General features: G+C 47.1%; 1 protein-coding gene and 1 long non-coding RNA gene across 3 annotated transcripts in view; one reads left to right on the forward strand and one right to left on the reverse strand.

The window, feature by feature from the left end:
- The window catches only part of LOC140430916 (uncharacterized), a 23,219-nt gene extending 20,038 nt beyond the window's left edge, over positions 1-3,181 (reverse strand). The window contains exon 1 of the long non-coding RNA XR_011949579.1: positions 3,010-3,181. This is a non-coding gene — a long non-coding RNA (uncharacterized lncRNA). The remainder of the gene's footprint in view (positions 1-3,009) is intronic.
- On the forward strand, positions 3,149-14,822 carry LOC140430913 (uncharacterized). 2 transcript variants are annotated; one of them, XM_072518709.1, is made up of 3 exons: positions 3,149-3,207; positions 4,185-5,430; positions 10,965-14,822. In XM_072518709.1, the coding sequence occupies exons 2-3, from the start codon at positions 4,651-4,653 to the stop codon at positions 10,995-10,997; spliced, it is 813 nt and encodes a 270-aa protein (XP_072374810.1). In that variant the 5' UTR covers positions 3,149-3,207; positions 4,185-4,650; the 3' UTR covers positions 10,998-14,822. The 2 variants fall into 2 exon arrangements, with proteins under 2 accessions (XP_072374810.1, XP_072374809.1); XM_072518708.1 differs by having other exon boundaries at positions 4,185-14,822.
- Positions 14,823-17,184: the final 2,362 nt, after the last annotated feature.

Consider the following 17,184-nt stretch of genomic DNA (forward strand, 5'->3'; position numbering starts at 1 on the left):
CTGCAAAACAGATATACCGCTTTGGATACTGTTGAGGGAGATGACTCACCAGGGGAAGGCAGCAGCGGCCAGGTTCATGGCATCGTGGCTGGCTCTGCTGCGCAGCAGGGCAGGAAGAATGGCAGGGCGATAGTGATAGGTGACTCAATCGTAAGGGGAATAGACAGGCGGTTCTGCAGACGCATGGCTCACCAGGGGAAGGCAGCAGCGGCCAGGTTCATGGCATCATGGTTGGCTCTGCTGCGCAGCAGGGCAGGAAGACGAATGGCAGGGCGATAGTGATAGGTGACTCAATCGTAAGGGGAATAGACAGGCGGTTCTGCGGACGTAATCGATACTCCAGGATGGTATGTTGCCTCCCTGGTGCAAGGATGTCTCCGAGCGGCTGCAGGACATTCTGGAGTGGGGGGGGGGGCGGAGAGTGAACAGCCAGCTGCCGTGGTGCACATAGGCACCATTGATATAGGTAAAAAACGGTACAAGGTCCTACAAGCTGAATTCTGGGAGTTAGGAGTTAAACTAAAAAGTAGGACCTCAAAGGTAGTAATCTCAGGATTGCTACCTGTGCCATGAGCTAGTAGTCAGAGTAGGAATGTCAGGATAGATAGGATGAATGCATGGCTCGAGAGATGGTGCAAGAGGGAGGGTTTCAAATTCCTGGGGCATTGGAACCGGTTGTGGGGAGGTGGAACCAGTAAAACCAGATGGTCTGCATGGCAAGGAAGGGGGAGGGGTCTGGTAGAGGAGGAGAAAAGGATGCTGGGTAACAAGAGGTTAAGGAATGAGAAGTGAGGCCAATTAGGATGTATGGCCAGGTCAGGAGGGGTATAGGATGACCTATGGGAATCGTGTATGTGAAACTTGATGCCATTTGAATGTATTTGTAGAGATCCTTTGTCTCCAATAGCACTCGATTCGGAAGACCCTGGAGGCAGCTTGACACAAAGGTTGGTGGAGTTGTAGATTGTGTTGCGGGCTGTTGCAGGTTACAACAGGACATTTGCAAGGTCGAATTTGAATGCTGAATACAGGGTTAAAGACATGATTCTTGGAAGTGTGGAGGAACAGAGGGATCGTGGGTTCCACGTATATAGATCCCTCAAAGTTGCCATCCAGGTTGATAAAATTGTTAAGAAGGCGTATGGTGTGTTGGCTTTCATTAACAGAGGGATTGAGTTTAAAAGCCGCGAGGTTTTGCTGCAGCTTTATAAAAACCTGGTTAGACCACACTTGGAATATTGTGTCCAGTTCTGGTCGCCTCATTATAGGAAGGATGTGGATGTTTTGGAGAGGGTGCAGAGGAGATTTACCAGGATGCTGCCTGGACTGGAGGGCATGTCTTATGAAGAAAGGTTGAGGGAGCTAGGGCTTTTATCACTGGAGCGAAGAAGGCAGAGAGGTGATTTGATAGAGGTATACAAGGTGATGAGAGGCATAGATAGAGTGAATAGCTAAAGACATTTCCCCAGGGCAGAAATACCTGTCACAAGGAGACATAATTTTAAGGTGATTGGGGGAAGGTTTAGGGGCGATGTCAGAGGTAGGTTCTTTGCACAGAGAGTGGTGGGTTCCAGCGGAGGTGGTGGAGTCAGAGTTATTAGGGACATTTAAGCCTCTTGGACAGGCACATGAACAGCAGTAAATTGAAGGGGTGTAGGTTAGGTTGATCTTAGGTTAGGATAAATGGTTGGCACAACATTGTGGGCCGAAGGGCCGGTACTGTGCTGTTCTATGAATAACCCACCTCCTGACCCCTCAAAGTCTGTCCACCCTCTACAAGGCACAAGTCAGGAGTGTAATGGAATACTATCCACTTGCCTGGATGAGTACAGCTCCAACAACACTCCAGAAGCTCAACACCATCCAGGACAAAGCTGCCCACTTGATTGCTCCCCCTTCCACAAACATTCAAACCTTCCACCACCGATGCACAGTAGCAGCCGTGTGTATCATTTACAAGATGCACTGCAGTAACTCCAAGGTTCCTTAGGCAGCGCCTTTCAAACCTGTCATGATATTCAGGTGAACATCACAGCACATACATACACACATAATGATGGACAGATCAACGGACCAATCAACACACACAACACGACAGCCAATCACGGACAAGAGCCTACACAGTACTAAGGAGGGAACACGACACTTCTTGGGCACTCGAGCAGGAGAGAGCTCAGGGCACAGACCTCATTGCCAGCGACTCAGAGGTTCACCATGTGCTGAATACCAGAGTTCACTATGTTTATAGTACAATGAAATAAAACTGCGTTGTACCATATGCAACCGTGTTGGTTCGTCTGTGTGTCAGAGTACCCAACACTTCAAAACACTTATGGGCAGCACGGTAGCACAAGTGATTAGCACTGTGGCTTCACAGCGCCAGGGTCCCAGGTTCGATTCCCCGCTGGGTCACTGTCTGTGCGGAGTTTGCACGTTCTCCCCGTGTGTGCGTGGGTTTCCTCTGGGTGCTCCGGTTTCCTCCCACAGTCCAAAGACGTGCAGGTTAGGTGGATTGGCCATGCTAAATTACCCGTAGTGTCCATAAGGGTTGGGAGGGGTTGTTGGGTTGCGGGGATAAGGTGGAAGTGAGGGATTAATGTGGGTCGGTGCAGACTCGATGGGCCGAATGGCCTCCTTCTGCACTGTATGTTCTATGTAATCTATGTAAAAACCCACGACCACTACCATATAGAAGGATAAGAGCAGCAGATACCTGGGAACCCCACCACCTGGAGGTTCCCCTCCAAATCACTCACCACCCTGACTTTTAAATATATCGCCGTTCCTTCACTGTCGCTGGGGCAAAATCCTGGAACTCACTCCCTAACAGCACAGCGGTGTACCTACACCACATGGTCCGCAGCGGTTGAAGAAGGCAACTCACCACCACCTTCTGAAGGGCGACTAGGGATGGGCAATAAATACTGGCCTAACCAGCAATTCCCATAAATTAATTTTTAAAAAGTTAGGTTTTAATCAGATGGGACAATGACAAGTTTAAATCCCCACCTGATCTGCTGATCAAAGTCGCCTCTGTTTCACGGTCAGTTTGCCAAGCTTCAGGAAACTCCTGTCACTCCAGAAATATTTGGATTGGCTGTGAGAGACGACAATCAGAGAGAGTCCACCCACTCTGCCCATTCTCTCCTCTTCCTCTTTCACAGCTGCTTCACATCCTGTAGGGACTGAAAACCAAGTGAGGAGATGGTGAGTGAAGGAGCAGAATTTATAATAATTACATTGCACAATGTCCACACTAATGTTCAGGCAGTCTGACTATCCTGTGGGGGATCAGGTGTGGAAATGCCCCTTATGCTGTGTGAGAAGCTGCAGCTGAGAGACCTGGTTACTCGCTGCTTTGTGCTGAGCTGACTGATTGACTGTGTTGGATATTGAGTGTGTTTATTGGAAGCATTTCCCTTCTGATTTACAGGCTGAGTTTTGTTGATGAGTCATTACTGAATATGAGAAGGTGAGGTGTAATTATCTGGTAGGGGCAGAGACAATTATTTAAATTCTTTAAAGATTTTACCTGAAGGCCTCGGCCTTTCCCAAAAGCCTGGGCTTGGATTTGACACTTTTGCCCAGTGCTGTGAGAGAGCTGAATTTGGGATGTGCAGACTGAGTGAGGTTAGTGTATCTAATTTCCCAGGATAAACCAGAACCTTTCAATCAGCTACACTGAAGCAATGTTTACCTCTGCTTCCAGCACTTCCTACCAAGTGTGTTTTCTTCAAATAATTTGGGAAAACAAGGGGAGAATTTAAAAATCTCCATTTAATTAACATTTTTCCTGAGTGGTTTTTACATTAAACACATTCTCTTAGGGTAAAACTGGTCTTCAGCAGCACCACTCGAGGTCATAGAGAATTGATTGACAGCCCGTTTTACACTCTCCCTGACTGTCTATTCCATTGTCTTCACGGTGCCTGGGAAGATGGGGTCTGGGCTGAGGAATGAAAGTAGCCACGTTGTCTGCTCCTGGTCACTATCCAGTGTCCCTGCTGGAAACAGAGGGTGTGACAGTCAAGTGAGGGGAAAGAAAGGACTTCTATCTGATCCCCATTTAGGGGAACAGCAGACTGACACTCTCTGTGGAACAGTCTCTAACTGAGGAGTCAGCCCCTTCCGCAAAGGAGGAGAGGGAGTTGAAAGAAATCATGTTTCCTTTTCCTGTTTTACAGAAGGATTGCACCGTACTACACCAGCGAATACAGAGAAGATAGACTCCACAGATAGATCCTGACCATCACCCAACTGTGGGAAGACACCCAGTCCCCTCACAGCATTGCTCAACACAGAGACGGTTAGGCAGTCAAACCATCATCTGGAAATTGGTTGGGTCAGGGGAGCTTTGACATCTCATCAGATCTGAAACTGGTCAGTTGTGTGGAACCTTCCATCAGAACCAACCTTTCCAAAGGTTCAACTGTAGGTGATCGGTGAAGGTGAGACTGGGAAGAAGTGTGAATGGGATCCAAGTGTGGTGAGAGCTTCAATCATTCATCGAGCCTCATGAACCACTGACTCATTCGTACAGGTGAGAGGCTGTTCACTTTTCAGGTGTGCGAGGAGAGCTCCACAGGATCATATGATCTTCTAAAAGACAAGGTGAATCTGTTATACAACTGTTGACAGAAAAACAGCCACATGGCAGAGACACTTAAGTGTGAGCTGTGTGACAAATCATTCTCACGCTTATCTTACTTTCGTCTCCATGAACGCAGTCACACAGGTGAAAAACCATTTACTTGTGAAGTGTGTGACAAATCATTCTCACATCTTTCAAACCTCCGCTCACACCAACGTATTCACACAGGAGAGAAACCATTCACGTGTGAGGTTTGTGACAAATCGTTTTCGCAGTCATCAATCCTTCGCTCACACCAACGCATTCACACAGGGGAGGATTTGTATACCTGTAACATGTGTGGCAAAGCCTTCACACAGTCATCGAATCTCTTGGTCCATCAGACAATCCACACAGGGGAGAAACCTTTCAAGTGTGAGATTTGCAATAAAGCTTTCGCAACATCTACAAGGCTCCTGACACACCAGAGGATTCACAGTGGGGAGAAACCCTTTCGGTGTGAATTTTGTGAGATGTCTTTCATCCAATCCTCCGATCTCTTGACTCACCAGAGGATTCACACAGGGGAGAAACCCTTCAAGTGTGAGGTGTGCAACAGATCATTCACACAGTCGTCAACGCTCGTGCAACACCGACGTATTCACACCGGGGAGAAACCGTTCAAGTGCGAGGTGTGTGAGAAATCATTCTCGCGCTCATCCCACTTTCGTGTTCACCAACGCATTCACACAGGGGAGAAAACATTCACCTGTGAAGTGTGTGACAAATCATTCTCGCGGTCATCAACCCTCCATGAACACCACCGCCTTCACACAGGGGAGAAACCTTTCACGTGTGAGGTGTGTAATAAGGGATTTGCACAGTTATCAGGCCTGTTAAATCATCGGCATGTTCACACAGTGGAGCAGCCCCTGAAACGTGAGCTGTGTGACTGCGACATCAAACCGTGAACAATGCTCATGAAACACAGACACACCCGCACTGAGGAAAAGGTGTTCCAGTGTGAGGTGTGTCAAAGTCCTCACAAGGACTGCTGATGCACCAGATGATTGACACAGTGGAGGAAACACTCAATTGTGCAGGGTGTGAATGAGCCTTCCTACTGTCAGTGACATTTGTGCAACGCTGACATATTCACCCTTCATGTGAGGTCTGAAATGAGGGCTTTGCACAATCGGCAGACATTGTGATTCACTGGCACTTTCACACTGGAGAGAAACTGTTCATGTGTGAGGAATGCGGCAAAGCCTTCACAAGCTTGACAAAGGTGCTGGTCCATCAGGCAGGAGGAATGCTTCCAAGTTTGAGATTTATGATCAAGCTGTCAATATATGATCAATATATATTAATGATTTGGAGGAGGGAACAAAATGTAACATCTCAAAGTTTGCAGATGGTACCAAATTAGGTGGGAGGGTGAATTGTGACGAGGATGTAGGGATCCTACAGCAAGATCTGGACAGGTTGGACGAGTGGGCAAACCAATAGCAGATGCAGTATAATTTGGATAAATGTGAGGTTATTCATTTTGGAACCAAAAACAGGAAGGCAGATTACTACTTGAATGGTTGTAAATTGGGAGAGGGGAGTGCGCAGCGTGACCTGGGTGTCCTTGTGCACCATTCGCTGAAGGTAAGCATGCAGGTGCAGCAGGTGGTAAAGAAGGCTAAGTATGCTGGCCTTCATTGCAAGAGGTTTCGAGTATAGAAGCAGGGATGTGTTGCTGCAATTGTACAGGGCCTTGGTGAGGCCACACTTGGGAGTATTGTGTGCAGTTTTGGTCTCCTTCGCTGAGGATGTTCTTGCTCTCGAGGGAGTGCAGCGAAGGTTTACCAGACTGATTCCAGGGATGGCGGGACTGTCATATGAGGAGAGATTGACTAGGTTGGGATTGTTCTCGCTGGAGTTCAGAAGAATGAGGGGGATCTTTCAAATTCCTAGGGGTGCACATCTCCAAATATCTGTCCTGGTCCACCCACGTCGACACTACCACCAAGAAAGCACAACAGCACCTATACTTCCTCAGGAAACTAAGGAAATTCTCCACATTAACCCTTACCAACTTTTACAGATGCACCCTAGAAAGCATCCTATCTGGCGGCATCACAGCCTGGTATGGCAACTGCTCGGCCCAGGACCACAAGAAACTTCAAAGGGTCGTGAACACCGCCCAGTCCATCACACGAACCTGCCTCCCATCCATTGACTCCATCTACACCTCCCGCTGCCTGGGGAAAGCGGGTCGCATAATCAAAGACCCCTCCCACCCGGCTTACTCACTCTTCCAACTTCTTCCATCGGGCAGGAGATACATGGAGATACAGAAGTCTGAGAACACACACGAACTGACTCAAAAACAGCTTCTTCCCCACTGTCACCAGACTCCTAAATGACCCTCTTATGGACTGACTTCAGTAACACTACACCCTGTATGCTTCATCTGATGCCGGTGCTTATGTAGTTACATTGTATATGTTGTGTTGCCCTATTATGTATTTTCTTTTATTTCCTTTTCTTCTCATGTACTTAATGATCTATTGAGCTGCTTGTAGAAAAATACTTTTCACTGTACCTCGGTACACGTGACAATAAACAAATCCAATCCAATCCAATCTCATAGAGACTTATAAAATTCTAACAGGACTAGACAGGGTAGATGCAGGGAAGATGTTACCAATGATGGGTGTGTCCCGAACCAGGGGTCACAGTCTGAGGATTCAGTGTGAACCATTTCGGACAGAGATAAGGAGACATTTCTTCACACAAAGAGTGAGGAGCCTGTGGAATTCATTACCACAGGAAGTAGTTGATGCTAAAATCTTGAATATATTCAAGAGCGGCTGGATATAGCACTTGGGGAGAATGGGATCGAAGGCCATGGGGGGAAAGCAGGATTGGCTATTGAGTTGCATGATCAGCCATGATCGTGATGAATGGCAGAGCAGGCCTCCTGCTCCTATCTTCCACGTATCTATGTAAGTTCTCCTAAAGCCTTTAAACATTCTTGAACAGCAGTTTATCCACACTAGGGAGAAACTATATTGCTGTGAGACAATATTTTCAGACAGTCAGTGTATGTCCTGGTCCATCAACACATCTGTAGTAAAGCCAATCTCAATCTTAGTTCAGTCGTCGGACCTCCTGGAACATCAATGAACCCACACGGGAGACAATCCCAGTGTGATGTGTCAGGATTCTATCACCTACTCCTCTCTCACTAAATACCAACATCTCCACACCGACTTGGAGCTGACTCACCTGCTTCCCTTACACTGAGAGTTGTCTGTTGTTTACCCTCCAGTGCTCACACAGGGGAGCTGTCCTGCCACAGCACTGTCTGCCTCAGCAGCGTCTGCCTCAGCACTGACTGTCTCAGCAGTGACTGTCTCAGCCCTGTCTGTCTCAGCCCTGTCTGTCTCAGCCCTGTCTGTCTCAGCCCTGTCTGTCTCAGCCCTGACTGTCTCAGCCCTGACTGTCTCAGCCCTGACTGTCTCAGCCCTGACTGTCTCAGCCCTGACTGTCTCAGCCCTGACTGTCTCAGCCCTGACTGTCTCAGCCCTGACTGTCTCAGCCCTGACTGTCTCAGCCCTGACTGTCTCAGCCCTGACTGTCTCAGCCCTGTCTGTCTCAGCCCTGTCTGTCTCAGCCCTGACTGTCTCAGCCCTGACTGTCTCAGCCCTGTCTGTCTCAGCCCTGTCTGTCTCAGCCCTGTCTGTCTCAGCCCTGTCTGTCTCAGCCCTGACTGTCTCAGCCCTGACTGTCTCAGCCCTGACTGTCTCAGCCCTGTCTGTCTCAGCCCTGTCTGTCTCAGCCCTGACTGTCTCAGCCCTGACTGTCTCAGCCCTGACTGTCTCAGCCCTGACTGTCTCAGCCCTGTCTGTCTCAGCCCTGACTGTCTCAGCCCTGTCTGTCTCAGCCCTGACTGTCTCAGCCCTGACTGTCTCAGCCCTGTCTGTCTCAGCCCTGTCTGTCTCAGCCCTGTCTGTCTCAGCCCTGTCTGTCTCAGCCCTGACTGTCTCAGCCCTGACTGTCTCAGCCCTGTCTGTCTCAGCCCTGACTGTCTCAGCCCTGTCTGTCTCAGCCCTGTCTGTCTCAGCCCTGTCTGTCTCAGCCCTGTCTGTCTCAGCCCTGACTGTCTCAGCCCTGACTGTCTCAGCCCTGACTGTCTCAGCCCTGACTGTCTCAGCCCTGACTGTCTCAGCCCTGTCTGTCTCAGCACTGCCTGGCTCAGCACTGACTGTCTCAGCAGTGACTGTCTCAGCCCTGTCTGTCTCAGCCCTGACTGTCTCAGCAGTGACTGTCTCAGCAGTGACTGTTTCAGCCCTGTCTGTCTCAGCCCTGACTGTCTCAGCCCTGACTGTCTCAGCCCTGTCTGTCTCAGCCCTGACTGTCTCAGCCCTGTCTGTCTCAGCCCTGTCTGTCTCAGCCTTGTCTGTCTCAGCCCTGTCTGTCTCAGCCCTGACTGTCTCAGCACTGTCTGTCTCAGCCCTGTCTGTCTCAGCCCTGTCTGTCTCAGCACTGTCTGTCTCAGCCTTGTCTGTCTCAGCCCTGTCTGTCTCAGCCCTGTCTGTCTCAGCCCTGTCTGTCTCAGCACTGTCTGTCTCAGCCCTGTCTGTCTCAGCTCTGTCTGTCTCAGCCTTGTCTGTCTCAGCCCTGCCTGTCTCAGCAGTGCCTGTCTCAGCACTCTGTCTCAGCAGTGTCTGTCTCAGCACCGTCTATCTCAGCAGTGACTGTCACAGCAGTGTCTGTCTCAGCCCTGTCTGTCTCAGCCTTGTCTGTCTCAGCCCTGCCTATCTCAGCAGTGCCTGTCTCAGCACTCTGTCTCAGCACCGTCTATCTCAGCAGTGACTGTCACAGCAGTGTCTGTCTCAGCCCTGTCTGTCTCAGCCCTGTCTGTCTCAGCCCTGCACTGAGTCTCAGCACCGTCTATCTCAGCACCGTCTATCTCAGCACCGTCTGTCTCAGCAGTGTCTGTCTCAGCAGTGTCTGTCTCAGCACTGTCTGTCTCAGCACTGTCTGTCTCAGCACTGTCTGTCTCAGCACTGTCTTTCTCAGCACCGTCTGTCTCAGCCCTGTCTGTCTCAGCCTTGTCTGTCTCAGCCCTGCACTGAGTCTCAGCACCGTCTATCTCAGCAGTGTCTGTCTCAGCACTGTCTGTCTCAGCACTGTCTGTCTCAGCACTGTCTGTCTCAGCACTGTCTGTCTCAGCACCGTCTGTCTCAGCACCGTCTGTCTCAGCACCGTCTGTCTCAGCACCGTCTGTCTCAGCAGTGTCTGTCTCAGCAGTATCCGTCTTCAACCTCTCCCACCATCAGTCCAATCATTTTAAGAAGGTCAATTTAATCTTTGATCAGATTACTAAACATCACCAATATGTATCGAAGCTGCTGCTTATGCACAGATGTCACTGTGTCCCTGGGAGCATTTCATCAGCCACAGGAAGTAGGTGATTATGGAGAATGTGGGTCAGGATTTTCATTACTGAATATGAGAAGATGAAGTGTAATTATCTGGGAGGGGCAGAGTGAGGATTCTCACTGATTTTCAATTGTTGAGTTGTGTGTGTGTGTGCTGGCTATTATCCTGTGGAATGTGAATGGTCAGTTATGTATGTGTGTTGGGATCTGGATGTGTTCTGTCTTTTCTAAATCCCTTTAAGACCCACACACCCCTATCTCTGAATTTCGGAGAGGGTACAGAAGAGATTTACTAGAATGGTTCCAGAATTGAGGGATTGCAGTTTTGTGGAGAAACTGGGGTTGTTTCCCTGAGAACAGCGAAGGTTAAGAGGAGATTTGTCAGAGATGTTTAAAATCATAAAGGGTTTAGACATTGTAAATAAGGAAAAATTGTTTCATTACACCCAATGCTGATCCCAGCATCTCCATCTACTGGTTTGATGATAATTCCTTGAACTTGTTTGACCTGAAGCCATGATTCTCCATGGAGTCAATATTGAGGATTTCCCCAACTGCCTGTGGGGTGGGATATTCCCAGGGATGGTGACACTGGAGACTGGAATGTTTGAGGATTGGTTTCATTCAGCGACGTGTGTGCACAATTATTTCGTATACTGTCGTGCACAGCACCTGACTGTCTTTTCCATTGTCCTCACGGTGCCTGGGAAGATGGGGGTCTGGGCTGAGAAAGAAAGTAGCCACGTTGTCTGCTCCTGATCACTATCCAGTGTCCCTGCTGGAAACAGAAGGTGTGACAGTCAAGGAGGAAAAATAAAGGACTTCTATCTGATCCCACACAGGGGAATAGCAGACTGACACTCATTGTGGAACAGTCTCTAACTGAGGAGGCAGCCCCTTCAGCAAAGGAGGAGAGGGAGTTGGAGGAAATCATGTTTCCTTTTCCTGTTTTACAGAAGGATTGCACCGTACTACATCAGAGAATATAGAGAGGATAAACGCCGCGGATAGATCCTGACCATCGCCCAAGGAACAACTGCACAACTGTGGGAAGACATCAAGTCCCTTCACAGCATTGCTCAACACAGAGACGGTTGGACAGTAAAACCATCATCTGGAAATCGGTCGAGTCAGGGGAGCTTTGACATCTCATCAGATCTGAAACTGGTCAGATCTGAAGGTTTAGCTGTTAGCGATAGGTCAGGGTGAAGCTGGGAAGAAGTGTGAGTGGGCTCCAAGTGTGGTGAGAACTCCAATCATTCATCGAGCCTCATGAACCACTGACTCATTCCTATAGGTGAGCGGCTGTTCAAGTGTGAGGTGAATGAGGACGAGTCCACGCTGTGCATCCGTTGCATCACCTATAACACGTGAATTGAATGGAAGAGAAACCATTCAAGTGTGAGGTATGTGACAAATCATTCTCGTGCTCAACTCAGTCCTGAGACACCAACACATTCTCACAGGGGAGAAACCATTTACATGCGTTTGTGAAAAATCATTCTCCTCATCCACGCTCCGTGTACACCAACGCATTCACAGAGGGGAGAAACCAGTCAAGTGTGAGGAGTGTGGTGAAGCCTTCATACAGTTATCACATCACCTGGTCTATCAGACAATCCACACAGGGTATAAACCTTTCAAGTATGAGGTTTGCAATAAAGGTTTTGTGACATCAAAAGGCTCTTGGAACACCAGTTAAAAAACATTCAGATGGGAATTGTGCAATCGAGCCTTTGTCCAGTCATCAGCTCTCGCACAACACCGCTGCATCCACACTGAGTGGAAACTGTTCACTTGTGAGAACATAGAAAAATACAGAACAGAACAGGCCCTTCGGCCCACCATGTTGTGCCGAACCTTTGTCCTAGATTAAGAATAAATTAATCTACACCCCATCATTCTACCGTAATCCATGTACCTATCCAATAGCCGCTTGAAGGTCCCTAATGTTTCCGACTCAACTACTTCCACAGGCAGTGCATTTCATGCCCCCACTACTCTCTGGGTAAAGAACCTACCTCTGACATCCCCCCTATATCTTCCACCATTCACCTTAAATTTTGTCCCTTTATGTGAGGTGTGTGACAAATCATTCTCGCGCTCATCAACCCTCCACAGAATCGACGCACCCACACTGGGGAGAAACCATTCGCGTGGGAAGTGTGTGACAAATCATTCTCGCATTCATCGGCCCTCTGTGAACACCAACGCCTTCACGCGGGGGAGAAGCTGTTCAAGTGTGAGGTGTGTCTGGTGAGTGGCCGGCGTATTCACACAGGAGAGAAGAAAACATTCACGTGTGAGGTGTGTAATAAGGACTTTGAACAATTATGGGGCATGTTGGCTCACCCTCGCATTCACACAGTGGTGAAGACAAGCTGGGTGTGTGACAGCCTCACAGACAGCCACGCTCATGAAACACTGACACATCCATACAGAGGGAAAGGTGTTTAATTGTGAGGTGTGTGACACTTCACATTCTGAGACAGACTTGTGAAATACTGACACATTCACACAGGGTAGAAGGCGTTCAAATGTGAGGTGTTTAACAATAGTTTTACACAATCATCAGACCTGATTTATGGCTGACACATTCACACAGGAAACTGGTCACATGGGATATGTGTGGCAAAGCCTTCACAAACAAATAGAAATTCCTTGTTCTTGCTGGGAGTCACACAAGAAATTAGCTCTTCAAGAATGAGCTGATGAAGCTTCCCTGAAGTCTTTGATGCTCCTGGAACACCACTAGATTCACACAGTGGAGAAATCCATCAGGTGTAATGTTTGTGACAAGTCTTTCACTCGCACACCTGATATCCTGAAGAACCATGGGGATTTACACAGGAGATAAACAATCCAGATGTGAGGTATGGAACCTCCACACACATCAACGGATTTACACGAGGTTTAACCCATTCAGGTGTGAGGTATGTGACAAAGCTTTAACACAGTCAGTGTATCTCCTGGCCCATCAACACACTCACACAGGAGAAACCCTATCAGCGAGAGTTCTGAAATAAAAACCTTCACCCAATTTGCGTATCTCCTGGAACATCAGTGAACCTGCATGTAAGGTACCCTTCCAGTGTGACGTGTGCCAGGATTGTTTGTCCTACTCCTGTAAGAGTCCTTCCTGTTTATTCCCTTATTTCCCCCTTTATTTTGCCGTTATGATTTTTGATCCATGGGTGATTAACCAACTTTATCTTTAAGTCAAGTAGCAGTTTAGGAAGTTTGCAGACTACACAAAGGTTGGTGGAATTGCGGATAGCGATGAGGACTGTCAGAAGATACAGCAGGATTTAGATTGTTTGGAGACTTGGGCGGAGAGATGGCAGATGGAGTTTAATCCGGACAAATGTGAGGTAATGCATTATGGAAGGTCTAATGCAGGTAGGGAATATACAGTGAATGGTAGAACCCTCAAGAGTATTGTAAGTCAAAGAGATCTAGGAGTACAGGTCCACAGGTCACTGAAAGGGGCAACACAGGTGGAGAAGGTAGTCAAGAAGGCATACGGCATGCTTGCCTTCATTGGCCGGGGCATTGAGTATAAGAATTGGCAAGTCATGTTGCAGCTGTATAGAACCTTAGGCCACACTTGGAGTATAGTGTTCAATTCTGGTCGCCACACTACCAGAAGGATGTGGAGGCTTTAGAGAGGGTGCAGAAGAGATTTACCAGAATGTTGCTGGTATTGAGGGCATTAGCTATGAGGAGCGGTTGAATAAACTCGGTTTGTTCTCACTGGAACAAAGGAGGTTGAGGGGCGACCTGATAGAGGTCTACAAAATTATGAGGGGCATAGACAGAGTGGATAGTCAGAGGCTTTTCCCTGGGGTAGAGGGGTCAATTACTAGGGGGCATAGGTTTAAGGTGAGAGGGGCAAGGTTTAGAGTAGATGTACGAGGCAAGTTTTGTACGCAGAGGGTAGTGGGTGCCTGGAACTCGCTACCGGAGGAGGTGGTGGAAGCAGGGACGATAGTGACATTTAAGGGGCATCTTGACAAATATATGAATAGGATGGGAATAGAGAGATACGGACCCAGGAAATGTAGAAGATTGTAGTTTAGTCGGGCAGCATGGTCGGCACGGGCTTGGAGGGCCGAAGGGCCTGTTCCTGTGCTGTACATTTCTTTGTTCAGAGAGAACGAGGAATTCAGAAGTTACAGGAGAGAACAGTCTGCTAATCACTCCTAGTTTAAATCAGAGCTTTAGACTTTCCTGCACCAGATAAAGAGATGAGATGGGACTCAGTTTGATTGATTGGCTGGTGGCCAATGAATTGGTCCAAAAGGCCTGGCAGCAGGTGGTGATTGGATCCTGTCCCAATGGATGGTTTTCAGAGTCCCAAGGAGATTCAGTTTGACTCCTGGACACAGAACGACCTGCTTTTTGTCCCTATCCAGAAAAGCTGTGAGTGCTGTATTCCTGAAGCTGCAGAGAACCTGGATGAATGAATCTACACGAAAAACATTACAGGCTGTAAACAACGACCAGGACCAGGTCGTTTCTCCTGAAAGACTGTGAGTGCTGTATTCCTGAAACTGTAGAGGCCTGAATGACTTTACATTAAAAACCTTGAACTGAAAGCAAAGTTTGAACAGGAGTAAGGTGCTGAAAACATCCACGTCTTTTACTTATTTTTTTTATCCCTTTCTCTCTGCCTTTGCCTATCTTGTGTAGAGGGTTGAAGCAAGTTTAAATGGGGAATGAAGAATTAGATCATCATGAACCAGTTGTATTTGCTGCAGAGTTCATTATAGTTCTTGTTATAAATAAACAGTAATTGTGTTTAAACTTACAAACCCGGTGACTGTAATTATTGGACAGCCAAGGACCAAAAGCTTCGGACACTTTTCTAAGAATTATTAGTTAATTCACTTGTGTTGTGACTCCAGGTCAAGTGGGGCTGGAATTGACTGTGCACTTTCCCAGCGTGTCGTAGTACTCCTCTCTCACCAAACACCAACATCTCCCCATGGACTTGGAGCTGACTCACCTGCTGCCCTTACACTGAGAGTTGTCTGTTGTTTACCCTCCAGTGCTCACACAGCACAGCTGTCCTTCCAAAACACTGTCTGTCTCAGCAGTGTCTGTCTCAGCACTGTCTGTCTCAGCACTGTCTGTCTCAGCACTGTCTGTCTCAGAGTGTCTGCCTCAGCACTGTCTGCCTCAGCACTGTCTGCCTCAGCACTGTCTGTCTCAGCACTGTCTGTCTCAGCACTGTCTGTCTCAGCACTGTCTATCTCAGCATGTCAGTCTCAGCACTGGCTGTCTGTTGAAATCTACCATGCGGTTTAAGTGTAGGCTCGTATACACTTTTAACTCAGTAGAAATTTACGCTACACGTCTCGGGTGCGAAATGAAATCTTTTATTGTGTCCATTGATTATAATTGAGAGTTTGAGATTTCTTGTGGTTTCAAATCAAATGTTCTCAGAAAGCCCCTGCAGAAGGCTTTTAAGAGATATAATTAACTTAGTGGTTTACAAACAATTTGAACTTTCAAAATACAGCAATGGTTTCTTGCTAAAGCAAACCGCTTGCGCAGACTTTAGAGTTAGAGTAGAAATATGAAAATACAAAATAAGGATAGCGAGTAGTTAGGTAAATAGTATAGAGTGATCCCTGAATGGAAAATGGCTGCCCAGACTCTATCTTTCAGGAAAATGTTATCAGTCTGACTCCATTTGTCCCTACCCTTGTAATGTGCTGTTTGGCTTGGATGAGTCTCAAATTAGGGCAGCACGGTAGCATAGTGGTTAGCACAATTGCTTCACAGCTCCAGGGTCCCAGGTTCCATTCCCGGCTTGGGTCGCTGTCTGTGCGGAGTCTGCACGTTCTCCCCGTGTCTGCGTGGGTTTCCTCCGGGTGCTCCGGTTTCCTCCCACAGTCCAAAGATGTGCGGGTTAGGTGGATTGGCCATGCTAAATTGCCCTTAGTGTCCAAAATTGTCCTTCGTGTTGGGTGGGGTTACTGGGTTATGGGGATAGGGTGGGGGTATGGGCTTGGGTAGGGTGCTCTTTCAAAGAGCCGGTGCTGACTCGATGGGCCAAATGGCCTCCTTCTGCATTGTAAATTCTATGATTATAAAAATTCTATGAAATGCATTTGGTTGGATGGTTAGTTGTCAATCATCAATTTGCAACATATATGTGAATATGTTGCATCTTTGGGTGCTTTCTGTGTGTTGGAATGTAACTTACACTTTTAATCAGATCTGTTTTCTGCTGACTGCTATATTTATTCACATTTTGAACAATGGCAGATTCATTTTATTCATGTTAACTTATTGTGACCTTCATTGAATTGTTTCATTTGCTTCTGGTTAGACTGTAGATGTTTCAAATCCATGCTTTCATTATTGCAAGCTATACACTTTGCAATCTGAAGTTATGTTTGCAGTCTTATGATGGAATTCATTTTAAAAATGAATTTTGACATGGGCTTTAGTATTTACATCAAAATAGCTAAATCAATGATCCTTTTAACTATCAGAAATAGTTGGTTCCCTTCAGTCCTCCCTTTGATAAATCGAAAGATTAAGTGAGATATATCATAATAAAATAAAAGGAAGGAGAAATGCGATAGGATAGGTAAAAGCGCAAAGAGGAACTCATTCACATTGTTTTTGATGGTTTTCTTGTTTGAAAACAGCCTTCAACAATAGAGCGGGCAAGCTTTGCATTTCAAACATCACAACAAAAATACTTAAAATTCTTAAAGAATTATTATAATACAATAACAATTAATCAATAAATAGAATTTGATTCTACTGGTTCAGTATTAATCTTTTAGCAGTACATTAGTAATACAGTCAAATAATTGATAGGTTTGATCAAATAGTCAAACAGTCAAAGAATTGATAGGTTAGTAACGGTTCAACAGTAATATTTTAGTTCTATTTCATTTAATGGTGGTTAAGTGGGATTAATGTGAATCATTCTGATTGGCATGGCGTTTAGTGAATAGTTGGCTAACGCATTTGATCACCAGGAATGTCATGTAGATGGTGAATCCTGCTACACAAAAGAAAAAGATTGTACTGTGGACATTCCTGTGGGTCCCAACCACCTGCAAAGTTTCTCCCAGATAGAGATATCTGAGGGTCTGTCAAGCTTTCTGACTTCTTTTTGGATGTGTGCTGCCAGATCTTTAACTTCTTTTG

The sequence above is a fragment of the Scyliorhinus torazame genome, chromosome 10, assembly GCF_047496885.1.
Source record: "Scyliorhinus torazame isolate Kashiwa2021f chromosome 10, sScyTor2.1, whole genome shotgun sequence".
NCBI classification, from domain to species: Eukaryota; Metazoa; Chordata; class Chondrichthyes; order Carcharhiniformes; family Scyliorhinidae; genus Scyliorhinus; species Scyliorhinus torazame.